Below are 15,049 nucleotides of genomic sequence, written 5' to 3'. Positions count from 1 at the left end.
TAAATTCTTCAACTGACCCCATGACCGGCCGGCCTGACCACCAGGTACTCGTGTCGTGACGCTTTTAAAGCTTAATGGATTAGGTGGGGCATTCAGAGAGTGGGAGAGCTTTGTTTTGTGTACGTACCTCTTTTGATTGTCTTTACGAATTGAAAGTATTGGCTCAGAATAACCATGAATTTGAAATGGTTAGTGAACCCAGTATATAAGACAATGAAAGAGGCAGGTCTAAATAATGAAGAGCCTGCAACTGCAGTAATCTGAGCTGCAGTCTGTGAACTCTGGTGTCATATATCAGCGGCTTGACTGCTGCTTCCTCCACAGGAAAAAAAAAAAAAAGAAAAAGTGATAACAAGCTTCTCTTTGGGAAAACTTTGCCCTAAAAACACACAGAATGAAGATTTGTTTCATACGAGACAAACTAAAGTCATTCTCACTCATGAAAGCACTACTTGAAAGTCACAGAACGGGTCAAGTGAAACTATAAATATATAATTGACATAAATTCGACTTTCATTTATTTACTGAAATACTGCTCCATTACACTAACAGTGTTAAGGAACATTTTCATTGTAGTGAATTACGTGCTTTTGAAGAACACTGTTGACAACCTACCTGGTGGTGTGTCCTATTATAAACCATGTGAAGGGGAGAAACATGAAGTACAACCTTTACAAGAAATACTCTATGTGTATATAATTCCACAGCACTACATAGTGTAAACCATTGTAATGCATTCATTTGGCTATCTTAGTTATCTTCACCAGATCCTAAGCTCCCCTCTCGGTGTCTAAATACTGTACTGTGATCGATTGGGGACCTACAACAAACAGTACTGTGTGCTTATTTTGGTTATAGGTTTAACAAGAATGTTTTAGAGTCGCAGGTTAGCATTCTTAGAAGAGCAACCGCTATTAAAGTTACTACGTAGAATATGAAAATGTCCAACTTTGGCGCCCTCAAGTGGTAGTACCCCAAAACACACAATGGGGAAAAGAAACACGTCGACTTGCAACAAGATTGTCTTATTTTTTGAACAATAAAAAAAGCCTATACCCTCAGAATAATTTGAAATATGCTAGAATCGCAGAAGAAACCGACACGTGGTGGCTTTAAACTGGGAGCTCTGGATTCAAAGAAGTATTGCCAGGTAGCATCCATCATGTTGAAGTTTCTGTACCCTGAGCCTGACCTCTGAGCTCCCCTGATTTAGGGAAAGCAGAAAGACAGATGTGGACTTGGGGTTTTAATAACTAAACTACTGCAGGAACCCAAAGAAACAGAACTGTGGAGCTACTTCCCAAAACAAGAAGATAGTCTGTCAAATACATTTAAAATCAAGTCGAAGATCAGTTATGGTTTTAAGTCCGGCAAGACATAAACTAACAACACAGATATTCAAATTATAATATAGCAAAGATGTAACAGCTTCCAAGTTGTGACAGATGTTAGACATCAGAAGTAGGCCAAATTTCAAGCTGTAATGAAATCCAACTACTTAACTCATTCATCAGAAGAGATTACACCCACGTGTCCTCTTTCCATATCCACAAACACACACTTACATACTGTCATGGCCCATCGAAACAATACTGAACAGGTCATTCAAGTAAAAACAGACGCATATAGAGAAAACAGAAATAGTTAAATTCACAAAGATCATTAAAACATCCTGTTTAAGTGATTTGGGGAGTTTCGTGCCTGTGTTTCTGTTGGTTTACCGTGTTCCAGAACAGAAGGTTTCCATGAAGCAGTGAGGCAGAATATAGAGGCGTGGAGAGATCACGTGACCCCGAAACCGGGAATTGAGAGGCAGCCTCGTCACATTGAGAGCAGCTGTTTTTAATATCTGTCGCGGTCCCGCTGAGTTGCAAGATGTGCCTGGAGCGTCAGCAAAATCCCTGTTACTGGTACATTCATCAAGGGCGTCAAGATTAATCCAAGAAGTTGTCTTTCCACAGTCCAGTGGCCTATATTTGTTAAAAAGGAGAGGCATATTTCTTCTAATGCTTGTACCAGGCCCAGGAATCACCACATCACAAACGTATCTCTCTTAAAGGACCGTAAGATGTTCCCCATTAATGTAGGAGGAAAAGCACATCAATCATCCCTGTCTGGTCTTGTCTTCAAGCTAATTCCCCCCTCCCCCCCTCACTCTTTGAAGTCCAACTTCTCTGTTCTCTCCCCATCTCTTCCTACTGGTCATCGTCATATTTGTGAAGCGCGTCCTCCAGCTTGGCAGTGATCTTCTGGAAGAAGACGATCTGCTCCCGGAGGTGGTGCTGCATCTGGGAGCGGAAGTCCCGTACGCGCGTGCGGTGGAAGTGCTGGATCTCTGCGAGCGTGGCGCAGGAGATGATGTTGCAGCGGTCGTGGAGCTCGCCTTCCTGCTTTGGACAGTCTTTGACCTTGGTCAGCGCACCTGGGAGAAAGACAAAAAAAAAAAAAAAGGAGGTGGAGGGAAAAGAGAGGCGTTATATAACGCTAATAATGCCATTGTTTTACTTTAATGAGGTCATAAAGGGGTAACATTCTATTCACAAGTGTTGTACTCAATGCTGATCTGTATCTTAGAATATGTTCAGTAAATGGAGGGAACATGTTTCACTTTTTAACCCTCGATTACATTGAGTGAGAGAAGCTAATGTTATGGCAGCTAGCCAGGATGTAGCGTCAGGACAAGCTAGCCCAACCCTCTGTTTATTAAAAAAAAGGACTACAAGGGAGAAAGGCAGGCAAATTCTCCAAGCTCACCACATTTTCTTCATACTGCAGAAACGAGCCGGTTACTGCACACTTTTTCCAGGATCCTTGAAGTTACCCAACGCCCAGTCGTGACTCAGAATGTATAGTTTAGTGTGAAGAGGGGAAGCGGCCGAGTTTGGATCCATGACAGAAAAGGATGAAGAGGAACTCGAGAGTAAGGCTCTCACATGGCAGCATGTGGAGGAAATTATGAGCTAGATTGTAGGCCGGCGCAGCTCTCATTCCTGACCTCGTTGCCCTCTCTTTCCAGATCTCTTTCCAAATCTCTCTCTCTCTCTCTCTCTCTCTCTCTCTCTCTCTCTCTCTCTCTCTCTCTCGTACGGCAAAAAATAACACACACACCATACCTGCTCAAGTGCGCTAACAAACTGAAATTAACTTGGACTTTGCTCTCCTCGCTACCAAGGCAATTACGGAGCTGTAATCTGAACTCTTGCTCTGTTGGCTGGTGGGAAACTTGTTCAGCTCTATAACTATCTGCCTTCCCTCTCTCACACACACACACACACACACACACACACACACACACACACACACCCTCTTCTTCTTCTTCCTCCTCCTCCTCGTTAACTCGCTGTATCACTGGGAGGAAGGAGGAAAAGAGGGAGAAGAAAAGGGGAGGAGGGGAAACTAATCCTGAGACTGCTCCATTTTGCATTCCTGCAGTCCCAGGGCAACACAGGACAAGAGGCCCAGGAATCTCTGCGCTCATTTAAATCAGATGTATCCTTTTGGACCTCACGGACAGAACCGGCGACGTCAGCTCATTTAGGTCGACAAAGCTGTCCAAAAGCCTTAAAGGCCCAGCAGCTGTTTTTGCGCTGCAATGTTGCCATTCCTTTGTTAAGCGGTTGTTGCTGCAGAAATGTTCAGCGCTATATGACATAGAGAGATATTAGTGGAATGAAGAACTTGGGAGGAAATGAAAGTTCAAGAGAAATGTGAAACCTACAATCAAGTTTTCTTTGTGGGGGTTTTTTTGTAGTTCAAAGGAATGAAGTTCAACGTTTTATTTGCTTAGAAAAAAAAGAAAAATAAGCAAAATCTTAAAACTAGTGTAAACATTTGTCTCTCAATGAGGATCATTCACCAAATTGACTGTTATGGAAACTGTGACCAAACCGGCCCTCTTTTGTTGAAGGTAGTTATTTCACAACTATGGCAGAAGTGCAGACTTTGCAATGTGTTCACGAGTGTTGCTGGGCAGACAAAAACGTCAGCACTGGTGGATTACTCAAAGCGCATGAGAGATAAAAGCACAGGCTAGACTCTGAGTCAATGACTCCCTGTGTATAGCTCACAACCTTACATTTAAAAATAAATGAATAAATAAAACAGAAAGAAAGACTTCTGTTCCTCTTCTTACCATAAATCAGACGTGTTTTTTTTACTGAAAAGCACTGCTAGTTACGGTTTCCAGAAGTGAAAAACACGGTGGTACCTAAGAAGGATGACGTGAACGATGACGTCATATCCTCTGACACTACCATGAGTCCCCCTTCACATGAGTTTGGCTAAAGCTCGGTAACGTTGGCGAAACAAGTATGAGCACGCTAGATTTAAAAAAAAAAAAAAAAAGAAGAAGAAGATTCATCCCAGTGTTGCCAGCTCTTAGTAGCACTAGCTCGGAAAGCCGAGTGGAAAGTCGCCAAGTCAGCGGATCGTGCTCCACAGAGACACAAAATCATTTTTATTTAACATATCACTAAAGCTAAGAAGTCAATCTAAACTTGAGTTTAAGGGCGTCCTGCAGAGCAACGGAAGTGAGGGAAGCGTTCAAAGCTGTTCGGAGTTGAAACAATGTGTTTCTTGTCAATCAGAAAGTGGGTGAACTGCTGTCAGTCACCGGGACTTTTGGGATTCAGACCGTGTTTCCATAGTCGGAGCAGTGATTGTGTCGGGAGAACAGAGCTCAGCGGACTATAGAAACAGCGCCTCTAGGTTTGGCAGACGTCAGGACTTTGCGTGCCAGGAGCAGCTCCCTCCTCCCAACCTGCGGGGAACTAACAAGCTAACTCCTCTGCGAGTCCTTTGTACACGTCTGTGTGAGTGTGTGTGTGTGTGTGTGTGTGTGTGTGTGTTGTTATGTGTTTTCCTGCGACCGAGTACAAGCTCTCACAGTACCAGAGTGTTACAATGGACCGGCTACGGGTTTCAGTTTTCAACCCAGATAGACGAGTCAGTGAATGAAAACAGATGTTGAAGCAGTCAGAGTCCAGGTCTCTTGTGCGTTATCGGCCTTTGTATTGACATGATTGATACATGGGCAGGCTGCAGGCCGGATTGCTTTTGGAAAACGTTATAAATGTACTTTGCCATCCAAGTAAAAGTAAACAAATCTCTGAGTGTTTTGTCTCAGAAGAGATTATGCAGCCTGTTGCATGGAAGCTGAGAGCCTCGTGCTGTAATGAATCCTCCCTGGACTGAAACTCTCCGCCCTGCAGAGGCATCCATGAGCGAGAGTCCTGACCACTCAGTCCCCACCAGCTCCATCAGAAGCTAAGCCTTGACCTCTGACCCCCCCCCCCCCCTGTAAAGAGAAGTGAGCTACGCCATGCATCTGTTTAATTTATTGCAAGTATGTTAGGAGGCATTTTTTTTTGCCAGTAACCCCTTTCACATACTTCTGCACAATTTCCTTTTCCCCCCCCCCCCCCCAGGCTGTGACGTGTTTGGCATTTACATTCCACATGAAAACACTGAGTGGCAACGTAGGCGTGTTAAAGAGCTCAGACTTTTACGATAGAAAAAGGAAAAAGGCCCCATTTAGAACACTTCCAATATAAATGATGTGTATGCAAATGATACACACAAACACGTCCTCACCCTTCTGCACGTGGATGATGTCAGGGAAATTGGCCAGGTGTCCCCTGTAGAGGTCCAGCAGGTCGGAAATGGGAGCCAGGTCGTGGCGCGGCTGCTCAGCGAAATACTCTCCCACCGCCTCGTAGGCCTCGCCGGTGTAGGCGATGGCTCCGTTCAGGCCCGCCGAGTAGGCCTGCTGGTCCAGCTCGAACGCCTGCCCGAGGAGTGCGAAGGACTGTCCGACTTTCTGGTACTCCTTCTTGAACCCGGTCATCTGCTTGCGAGCGAACTCGTTGATGGTGGTGTTCACCACCACGATGTTCTCGTCCATCCTCTTGGTGAAGGTCTTGAAGCCCTCGATCTTGCTCTCGACTTCCTGCAGGTCCAGCGGGACGGCGGGCGTGCTGAAGACGAGCGGGACAAGTCACTGCCATTTTTAAAACCTTGCGGTTTCATTCTGAAAAGTCCTTCATGATTTTTTTGTTTACTGAAGCGTTACGTCATCTTTATTTATTATTCCTGTGTTCTACCCCCTAAAGATAAAAGCTTATCGTTACAGCCGAGTTATAACAAGTAGAACTGATAACAGCGTCTTGCGCAAGGGCAAATATCCTCCACTTCAAATCGTTAAGAGTGCGTGGACAAAATAACAGGAACATCTGGCACAATATTATGACATATCCCAGCACCTAAAAATGGATTCTTATCTCTTTGACACACTATGAACAAACATACAAAGTTTGTTCTCCGACAAAGTCTTTCTCCAACAGTTCCTTATATTTTGTCCACCACCTGTACACCAGTAATTAGCAGTTTGTAACATGTAACATGCTGTAATTTATGGTTCTGGTGTACCTTCTTTCCCTCAACCTACCAGACCATGTACTGCCTGCATTTCCCAGAATTCCTTTTACAATCTCCAGGGACTGGGCTGTAACTTGAGACCTTCAGTGGAGCGGTAGTTTATCAAGTAAAGAAGGTCAGGACCGTGGGCCTTATTGAAAACCTGATCTCTGTTGTAGCAGCATTGCATTGTGGTCTATTTCCTGCTCTTATCGGTGTAGATATTGGGTCTCTACGCCTCTTCAACAATGGATTTTGTATGATTGCGGAATGCTGTTGGAAAATGGTGACCCTAGAATGAAGCCCCTTGTTCTCGGACTGCAAAGGCCTGACATCAGTATATTTAAATGTCAAACAAATCACAGGCTTTCCAGCCGAGTGCTCGATTCTTTTTATGATCTTGTAATGAAAACGAAGAGCAGCTCGTAACCCGGCCTCCTACCTGATTGTGAGGAAGAAATTGGACCCAACCAGCTCGTCCCTCTCTGCCTTCCTCTTGCCCTGTTTCCAGGCCTTCTCATCCGCCCCGCACGTCAGGAAATGCTGGAAAACGTCGCAGCGCGCCAGCACCGGGTGGCTAGTCATGTGGTTCATCCACCAGATCAGCCCCTTCCTCCGCTTGGAGATGAAGTCCTCCTCGAAGCGGCCCGTGGCCTGCTTCTCTGGCAGGTGGGGGACTGAGATGACCGGGAAGCGCTCCACAAGCCGAGCGTACAGCCAGTCAAAGTGCTTGTACCTGCAGGGATGATGGAAGACGAGAGACAGGTGGGAGGATGTATGCATGGGGGTATTTCGAGTGGATGAGAAGGAAGGGAGAAGGCTTGGTGGATTGGAGCGAGGGAGATACGGAAGGGAGGTCAACGGCAGGAAAATGTAGTTAGGAGGAGTGAAAAAGAAGGAAGGATGCCAGAGGAGCAACTGTAAGGACTTTTTTTTCCCCCCAACCGGCAGGAGTCAGGACCGTGTGGAAACTGAAATGTAGGAGTGTTGGCTTGTAATGACAGACCTACTGACAGGGAAACAATGTAAAAGGTGCAGAGGGAATCTCAGAAAGGAAAGAGGAGATTCCTGTGGACTCCAGAGGGCAAAAGGCCACAGTCGACGCTGTTTTTGCAATATTGTGGCGACAACTCTGTGCCACAGGAACAGCCACAGAAACATTTATTATAAGTATATGTGGGGGCCGGGGGATCCGGTGGAAGAAATAAGTCTGGAAACCCCAGAGAGGGAAGAGGAGGAGCAGGAGAAGCAGGAAGCCAGCCCGTACCTGCGGTTGACCTGTACGTTGGTGTGCGTCGGGGTCAGGCCGTAGGACATGTAGCTCTTCATGCCTTTGAACTTGGTCTGCTTGGTGGGGTCGTCGATGGTGCACGTGAACGGATACGGGTCCTCCTGCCACTCCGGTCCGTGCTTCCCCATCACCACGCAGATCCTGTCCCCGTCCTTCACGAAAGCAGAGGCCTCCCCGAGCAGGAAGGCCTCCCCGCCGGACTTGACGAAGGTGGAGAACCTGTTGAGGTTCCTCCCCACCGTTGCCGAGCTCTTGGCCTGCTGCTGATGCTGCTGGGTGCTCTCGCGCCGCCCGGGCAAGGAGGTGGTCACCGGGTACAAGGGGGGCGATCTGCCGAGAACCTGGGACACGTCGGCCGCCGGAGAGCTGTCGTCCCAGTCGTCGTCCCAGTCGTCATCGCTGCCCTGGCTGGTGTGGAAGCTGCCTCCGCCACTACCGCCGCTGCCAGCCCCGAGTCCCCTCTGAGACTGGGTGTCCGAGGACGTGTAGGAGGTGTGGGTGGGCGTCAGGGCTTTGATTTTGGGCGAGGACAGGCCGTTGTTGTTGGCGTTGGAGGTGATGTGGTCCCTGAGGATCTCCACATAGGAGGCAGGGAAGAGGCCGGCCTCCCCCCTGCTGTTCTCCCCCTCCAGCCAGCCATCCAGCTCCTCCTCGCTGAACAGAGTCACCAGCTCATTCTCTGTTATGGAGATCTCCCCTGGGTTTTCAGAGCGGAAGTCGTACAACACTTTGGCCTTTAATGCCATAATTGTAGTACAATTATTATTTGTGTTTTTGTTGTATCAAGAAGTTTTCTTTTTTTTTCTCTCCCCTCCGGGGTTAAGTCTTTTAAAAATCCCAGATATTTGCAGATTTAGATCACGCAGCGGCAGCAACAATTGGGACTATTTTGTTTCCCACTTTTGTCAAAATCAAACAGGCTTGTATCAGAGAGCCGTGCATAAAAGAACAAGAAGAGAAACGCACGGGCTCGTACCCGACACCCACCTCCTCTCTCCGCTCCTCTCAAATATCATTTGTTTCCATGCAGAACTTAATCCAAGGCGGAAAACACAGAGGAAACCTGTCTTCATGGGATATTTTTCTCTCCGAAAAGGAAGACGCCGTTGAGAGTTTAAAGTTGACGAAGTTGCGACGGCTGTGTGGCTGCTTTTCTTCCTCCAGATAAGAGCCGGGGAAAACTCCTTTTTTCCCCCCCCTTCTTCTCCCCGAGATGCTGGTCGGTTAAAGGCAACAGACTGGCTGACTAACGGAGGGTGGAGCCAGGAGCAAGTTCAGTCAAGTCACTGAATTCATACATGGAATCAAAACCCACGTAACCTCATTCTAGAAGCTCCGTCATATGAATGCAGCCTCCTGTTATGTAGGCATGTCCCGATTTTAGGCTATTATTCAATATTTGAATATTAGCGTATTAAACAATCCTCTTACGAGTTCACAAACACGTATATACAGAATGGGCTAACTTACCCAAGTGCACATATTACGTCGTTTATTATCTTGCTATTTAACTGCAGAATCTAACTTGAATAAATACAACACACACTTTTATTTGATTGCACATAGGTTCCCAGTCAATGACTGTACAGATTGGACGATGTTTGTATTTACATTTATCTTCCTCATGTATCGCATCTCCCCAGTGAAGTGAAAATCCTCAGGTTTGCTTTTTGTGTCAATTATGTTTTTATTTCTCTCCACAATTCAATTAACTAATTACACATTGTGAAAAGCACATCTGCATCAAACAGAGTGAAGACAAAACCATCAAGTGAATTTACAATATGCAAAAACGCATTCTGGAGGGATTGTGATCCTAATGCAGCTAAGAATTAACAAAAAAATACTAGGCCTAAACACGTGCAATTATTGCATTTGTTTGCCACATATGATGCTATTTATTTATTTTTATTACCATGGAATTTACACTTTCGCTCCAAAATATGCGCAGGATGTATGCCAAACTGTCTACTATAATATAATATGATATGATATGATATGATATGACATAATATAATAATATATTCAGTATTGTGCATTGACCCACCCAGGCCACTAGCGGTCAGTGTAATCAGACAGTGACAGGAGACAACAGTTCCTCCTCCTGACCAGCAGACGGCAGTAAAGCGACTTTCACTTTGAATTCTGGTAATACAGTCTTTGCTTCCAGACAACGAATGTAATAATTAAACAAACGCTGCACATCTCTTATTCATGATAATTCATCAAACCTCATTTGCGTCATTACATAATTGATAGTCGCCTCGTTGAAGCGGCCCGACAGGTGCGGGATAAATGAGGACGTTGTGATGAGCCGGAGTGTTTTAGTTTATAGTATTAAACAAAAAGGTAAATATGAGACATGTTAATGATCTGTCGCTTTGTTCTGGTGCCTGATGAATGGTGGTCTGCCCGCAGACAGAGGTGATAGGCATGAAGGCAGTCTGGTGATCCACAAGATGTCCGTCTGTCCCCGATGTCGGTCTGACTGTAGTTTCAGCTCAATGTAAAAGTTGCGTCTTCAAGTCGCTCATCCAGCTGTGTTATTGTTTTGAGAGCGAACTGTAGCCTATAGAGAGGTTTGACTCTCTTGTATTTTAAGCCTTTTTTTTTTTTTTTACTTTGTCAATTGAATATTGCTGATTTATTATAAAGTTGCAGTGATTCATGATTAATCGATTAGGCAATATTGACAGAAAATTGACCCACCAAAATGAACTATTTTTCACAATCGAATAATCAGCTTAGTTGTTTTGCCAAATGCCAAGCATTAGCTGGTTCCAGCCTCCCAAATATAGGAATATGATGCTTTTCTTTATCATACGGTGTGATAAGTTACCTCAATCTCTTTAGAAAGATATTAAAATGTACAATAACATATGGTAAACAAACAAACAGATGACAGTACGTTCATACAAGTAATGATGTGCAAGGAAGTGCATTTTGATCTGTTGGTTGGACATGAAATCATAAATGGAAAGTTTCTTAAGGATCAGCTGGACTGTGAGAGGCTGCACTAAACAGACAATCCTTTACATGTTAGTGGTGCTGGAAATTAAAGATGGTGAACAAACTGAAGAAACACATAAATGTTTCTGGTATTATGGAAAAAGTGAGTCAGTTGAATCACAAATCTTAATTCCTTCATTATGAAAACAAGCTTTAGTTGGCATCAAAAATGGTAAACCTTGATTAAGTGATTTAACAGAACTCAACACTTTCCCCTCTCTCTCTCTTCTCCAGGTTTTATATCATGTCCGACCCGGTTCAGACCACCTCAGACAGTCTTTGTAAACTGGTCCGCTGGGCTCACAGCCACGGCACCATCTGCAACCTCATCCCCAGCCTGACACCAGAACCCGGTCTCCATGGTAGCGGTGTCCCTGTCGCCGTGTGGGGTTGTGCCGCTGGACACTCGTACCACTGGCCCCTCAGGGACCGGAGCAGCGAGAGGCTATGGTCGGGCTCGACAAATACCGGCCAGGGCCAGGAGAGGTTTGTCGGAGGGCGCCGGTCCAATAAGGTAACGCAGAGATTTTAGGTGCTTTGTCTGTGTTTCAGTACAACTTTAATACATCAATGTATTCAAATGCATTGCCAATGGTGCAATACAAACGTTCAACTGTATAGAAATCCACAATTCATACAATGTTAACGGGGATGACGCTCATACCCTTGCAGCCATAAATGTCCAATTTAGACCGTCTTCTTAAAGGTACGGCGGTTGTATCATCGACATGAGGCAGTGATTGGTCTTTGCTTCTAGTTTCTACATTGTCCTCCAGAAATCAGTGTGTGAATACATTTGTGTTCATTTGTGTTGAGAAACGGAACCATTAAGAAATAATATGATTAATTAAATTTTGATTTGCTGTCTACCCAAGTGTCTTTTCTGATATCACCAGTAAGAGACACGCTTTTTTTAAAAATCCTAGACATACAGGCTTTAAAAGGGCGCTCTAGTGATTTATTACTGCACTTACACAAAGTTGGGGGGCTTGAAAGAGACACATTTTTAAAAGAATGGTTCAAATCGATGCAGTAGAGGCCCAGAGATCCCTACTTTATTCCGGTTTAGTACAAATGAACTTCCAACAACTCTGGATCCTACGATTCCCAGATTTCAAATCGATTGCATCTTTTGTTAAACGTCCCATAATGCCCACGTCTGCCATGTTTTTTTAATGCAGGCTTCCTGTCAAACAGATGACTCTGATGACATCGTCAGGCATCGTCAGACATTATACATCTGTTCCTGGTTGAATGTCCCTTTTTAAATTCCATACTCCATTTGCACTGAGCAGGCCATGTCAGTTAAACCCTGTTGGCGTCACATAGAGATTCAGCCTCTTCACATAGAGATTCATGCTCATCTTTTCACCGTACATCTATTTCTCGTCTCTTCTCTCTTCATTACCCTCCAGGTGACAGCGAGGGCGTCGCGTGACCTCTGCTATAGCGAAGCAGCGTCAGACGGGGAGGAGTTCAGCAGCCGGCTGTTTGACATTGCTGGGTGTGATTCGTCGGCCACAGACGAAGACGGCGACTACGAGCCCCGCCCGTCCAGGAAAAGAGGCGGGGCTCCAGGAAGAGCAGCGACCAGGAAGAAGGTCAAGCAAGAAGCCACCTCGGCCGAGGATCACGACACTGCTGCTAACACAGCTGGCACGGGGGGGCTGGCAGTGATGGACTATGTGCCACGGCCTTGTCGGGCACCAAACACACACTCTCAAATCACACACACACTTTTGCCCAAAAAGCCCGTCCCACTCTGCCCTCAACCACTGCATGGACAGGATCTGAAGTGTGAGAGGTTAGAGGACCCAGAGACGGAGCTGCTGGGAGGAGGCAGCTGCACGACGGGGACCACGGAGCAGGCCGAGAGGCGCAGCTCCGCCACAGAGACCACAGAGAAGACTGCGGGTACAGCTTTGTTGTGAGCAATAAATTCCATAATTACCTTTCAGCATATTTTTATTCAAGTGGTCTAAAGGAAAACTCGACTCCTGCATCTCCTCTAGCCTGTGTCGGGAGGCTTCGGCCAATCGCAGGTCAGTTCAGAGAGACGGCGTTCCTATTGGCTGCTCTGCAAAAATACAGAGGCAAGGGCACGTTACTTTCGGGGAAAGCGTGATTCAACGGCGTTATATCCTGCAGGAAATTGCTATTCCAGCATTAGTAACAACTTCCTACACTACAAAGCAACCCAAACCGGGAAATAGAGAGAAATATCAGTGAAGTGTTTTAGGGATGGAGAGAAAATGTTGAGAAAATGAAATACAATATGCTGAAAGGTTTTTATGGCATTTTTTGCACAATTACGCAAAAAAAAACGGCCTACCCCAGCTTTAATTAGAAATAAGTTCAAACACAAGAATGTATTGTTATTGAAAAATACAAAACAATATATAAAAGAGTTCATTACCAAATGTTTACGTGTGCTTGTATCCAACTGTCTGACTTCCTGTTTCTGACTGTTGGCGTTTCTTTTCATGTAAATCTCAGGAGAGCAGGATGAGCTGGAGGAGCTGCACGTGTTACTTTGTGCCGAGCGCAGCCGAAACCAGCGGATGACGGAGATCATCTCCGGTCTGAAGCAGGACAAAGAGCTGCTGCAGCATGAACTCACTAAGAAAGCGGAGCTCATCTGTGACTTCCTGCAAGACAAACTGCGGCCAGGTAAGAGTTTGGTTTGAAAACCCACCCGCTGATGACTTCAATGGCAGTTTCACGGTTCGTTGGCACTTTTAAATAAGATTTATATTTATTTGTGGAGTATCTGTCGTGCAAAATTGCAATAATAAGTTCCTCACATATTAGTGATAACAATGTTATTACAATTAATGCAACCAGTAAGGAAAATAGTACTGATAACTGCTACTTTAAACATCTACAATCAAATCAAAATGAAAATAAAATAAAACTGAAATAAGCCATTGAAAAAATACTTTCTTACTATTAATTTTAACTATAATTCTGCAGCTAAAATGTTTATTTTGCCGCACTGTATGACGTTTTATTGGTACCTTAGCCAAATTCAGAGTTGTCCCTTTTCTACTTGTGACGCTAGAGAAGAGGTGGCCTTGTTGCTCTAATCCAATGGAACCGGGGAGTTCCCACATGCCCTCTTCTGACGATGTGGCCGGGGCCGATTCCCCGACAATGTTTGACTCCTTTGAGGAAGTGGAGCTTCACCCTCTGGAGCGCCACCGGACCCTGAAGAGCAAGAGGAGCCGGGACGGAGAGAACCCCCGCGTCAGGAGTAAGGACACGACGCATCCAGGAGCAACAACCCCAGAGTGGAATGAACAGTCGATCCTAAATGTGGCATTCGTTTTTGTTTTTTTTCACGTGTACTGATGTGTCCATCTCTTGCTGTCCCTCTCCTCTCCAGTGAAAAACGTGGTGGGCGTAATAGCGCGCTACATGGCGGCCCTCCAGGAGTTTCGCTGCAGCGTTTCCATGAAGGTGGCCTTCGACCGGGTTGGCGTGGACCGCAACACGATTTCCCGTACGGCGGCCATAGCTGAGCTCAGCCTGGCCGCCCCCGCGGTGTTCCATGCCATGGCGCCGTGGGAAGAGAAGGAGGAGACGCTGGCACACTATGCCCACCGCTGCCGACAGGCCATGGATGACAACATTAAGGCCAAGATCAAAACGATGAAGGCGAAAGGCGAACTACTGCCCATAGTGTCCAAGTGAGGACAAGTAGACTACGACGCACACTTCTTGTAGGCCTACGTAGGAAAAGGAAGCTTTCATTTCACTGTTAGACACTGCACCATCCGAGTCTGTGGTCCTCCACTTATTCCAGGTTTTATATCGCAAGGTTGTTGTAATTTTCACAATCTTGTGTACTTCTAATCATTGTGTAGCTGCTTTACATTCTGCTTCTGTGGCTGCGTATACTTTCTTCCTCCTGTCCAATGGATGTTCCTCGTACGGTTGAAAGAATGAGCTCTTGTTCTTAGATTCTGTGGGACAGTCACCTAAAAGTGCAGTCATTGCAGCTCAGAGACCATCTTGCGATGGGATCACACCAAGTGTGTGTGTGTGTGTGTGTGTGGGGGGGGTGGTAACGGCCCCTTCCTCACTTCCTACTCCACTACTTCCGGCCCCTTGATGATGGACCACACCCACCGCTACAGTCGGTGTCTCCAGGACCCCATTTGGCCATGATGACACTTTCAGATAGACTCAGAAGGTGAAAACGACACCAGCTTTGCTGTCGTGGCTGGTAACAGTGATGTCCAAGTAGAAACTGGTTTATTCTGTGGCGGTCACTCCAACCACTTTATATTAAAAAGACTCGACTTTTGATGTTCCAGTAAATAGTCCGATCAA

General features: G+C 45.7%; 2 protein-coding genes across 2 annotated transcripts; one reads left to right on the top strand and one right to left on the bottom strand.

The window, feature by feature from the left end:
* Positions 1-490: 490 nt before the first annotated feature.
* Positions 491-8,934, bottom strand: LOC137888898 (sorting nexin-18-like). The gene is made up of 4 exons (XM_068732407.1): positions 7,682-8,934; positions 6,857-7,150; positions 5,593-5,975; positions 491-2,422 (listed from the first exon to the last, which is right to left on the bottom strand). Exons 1-4 carry the CDS (start codon positions 8,449-8,451, stop codon positions 2,196-2,198), a joined length of 1,674 nt encoding a protein of 557 aa, XP_068588508.1. The 5' UTR covers positions 8,452-8,934; the 3' UTR covers positions 491-2,195.
* Positions 8,935-9,886: 952 nt separating this feature from the next.
* Positions 9,887-15,047, top strand: LOC137888942 (uncharacterized). The gene is made up of 6 exons (XM_068732464.1): positions 9,887-10,054; positions 10,949-11,228; positions 12,130-12,628; positions 13,211-13,384; positions 13,776-13,967; positions 14,100-15,047. Exons 2-6 carry the CDS (start codon positions 10,959-10,961, stop codon positions 14,405-14,407), a joined length of 1,443 nt encoding a protein of 480 aa, XP_068588565.1. The 5' UTR covers positions 9,887-10,054; positions 10,949-10,958; the 3' UTR covers positions 14,408-15,047.
* The last annotated feature ends 2 nt before the right edge of the window (positions 15,048-15,049 follow it).

The sequence above is a fragment of the Cebidichthys violaceus genome, unplaced genomic scaffold, assembly GCF_023349555.1.
Source record: "Cebidichthys violaceus isolate CVI_PGR_0920_01 unplaced genomic scaffold, fCebVio1.0.p SCAF_59, whole genome shotgun sequence".
In the NCBI taxonomy this organism is placed as follows: domain Eukaryota; kingdom Metazoa; phylum Chordata; class Actinopteri; order Perciformes; family Stichaeidae; genus Cebidichthys; species Cebidichthys violaceus.
The sequence above is the reverse complement of the archived record's forward strand: the minus strand, read 5'-3'. Positions and strand labels throughout refer to the sequence as shown.